The sequence below is a fragment of the Mus pahari genome, chromosome 18 (assembly GCF_900095145.1).
Source record: "Mus pahari chromosome 18, PAHARI_EIJ_v1.1, whole genome shotgun sequence".
Taxonomy (NCBI): Eukaryota; Metazoa; Chordata; class Mammalia; order Rodentia; family Muridae; genus Mus; species Mus pahari.
The window spans coordinates 3,962,761-3,964,289 of NC_034607.1; the positions used below are offsets into that span (position 1 = coordinate 3,962,761).

The window sequence follows — 1,529 nt, forward strand, 5'->3', positions numbered from 1 at the left end:
TCAGTGAGTACATATCTAGTGACTTCTTCTGTGATTGGGTTACCTCACTAAGGATGATATCCTCCTGGGCATATACCCAGAAGATGTTCCAACTGGTAAATAAGGACACATGCTCCACTATGTTCTTAGCAGCCTTATTTATAATAGCCAGAAGCTGGAAAGAATCCAGATGTCCCTCAATAGAGGAATGGATACAGATATTAATAAACAATAAATTTATGAAATTCTTGGCCACCCCATGTTTTACCTCATCATCCTTGACAGTATTGCTAGCGTCTTGGGGACTGTCTCTGCCTAGGGAAGACCAAAACAGGATCCAGTCAGACTTCAGAAGACTGGAGGCTAAAGGAGGAACTGTGGTGGGCTCCCATCGGCTCCCAGGGTCTCAGAGATCACCCCTCACCACACTCACCTGCTTCCTGGGTGTCACGCCTTCCTCTCCCACCTGAGGAAAGACATGTATGGGTGGCATGGGAGTAGGGAGTCATAAGGGCCTAGATCCGTGGTTCTCTTCCTTCTAATGCTGTGAGCTTTAATGCATTACCCTCATGTTGTGGTGACCCCCCGCCTGTAACATTATTTTGTTGCTACTTCATGACTGTAATTTTGCTTCTGTTACAAATTGTAGATATCTCATATGTAGGATGTCAGAGGACAACCCCCAAAGGAATCTCGACCCACAGTTTGAGAACCACTGGTGTAGCAAAACCCCTTAGTTCTGGGCCCAAGGGAAATTTTCTTCCTTTTCTTTCTTTCTTTCGTTCTTTCTTTCTTTCTTAAAAAATATTATTTACTTATTTTTATTTATATGAGTACACTGTAGCTGTCTTCAGCCACACCAGAAGAGGGCATCGGATCCCATTACAGATGGTTGTGAGCCAACATGTGGTTGCTGGGAATTGAACTCTGGACCTCTGGAAGAGCAATCAGTGCTCTTAACTGTTGACCCATCTCTCCAGCACCCCCAAGGGAAATTTCTAGAACTGAGGTGATGTAGGACCTCCTTGGAGGTTTGTCCTCAGTGAGACCTTTTCCTGTGACAGCTGGTCACGAGGTCTCAGGCACCAGAACCATGCCCAAGAAGAAATTGCTGTTTAATCCCCTTCACTTAAGGTTAAACAAAAAGGCTCCAGGCTAAGAGGACTGTGGTACATCCTGTTACCTAAGCAGGGTATGCCTCTACCTAAGGCTTCAAACCCTCAGTGGGACAAGGAAACCCAGAACACATTTTCCCCCTACCTGCATTCTTCTTCGTGCATATGCAAACCACACAGAGACAAATGATGAACAAAATGAAAAAAACCATGGCAACAATCTGAATGCAAGGCTTTTGGTACCATGCGGGCTCTGGGAAGCAAAGGGAAGAAAGGGAGGGGAGGGCAGGAGAGGGGAAGAGAAGGTGAAGACCATTCAGCTCTCAACCCTGATCAGCTCAGGGTCTGCAGAAGGCTCCAGCTTTCCCTGACCCCCAGTTCTGCACCCACACCCTCCTTACCCCATCTCAGGGTGAGGGGCTCAGGCAGCCCCTC

General features: G+C 47.0%; 1 protein-coding gene across 1 annotated transcript in view; it reads right to left on the reverse strand.

Annotated features, from left to right (window-relative positions):
* LOC110336005 (H-2 class I histocompatibility antigen, Q10 alpha chain-like) overlaps positions 1 to 1,529 on the reverse strand; it is a 6,487-nt gene that overhangs the window by 2,629 nt on the left and 2,329 nt on the right. The window contains exons 5-8 of the mRNA XM_029531570.1: positions 1,496 to 1,526; positions 1,240 to 1,347; positions 413 to 445; positions 236 to 294 (exon numbers count right to left, since the gene is read on the reverse strand). Coding sequence (XP_029387430.1) covers positions 236 to 294; positions 413 to 445; positions 1,240 to 1,347; positions 1,496 to 1,526 — 231 coding nt within the window. The remainder of the gene's footprint in view (positions 1 to 235; positions 295 to 412; positions 446 to 1,239; positions 1,348 to 1,495; positions 1,527 to 1,529) is intronic.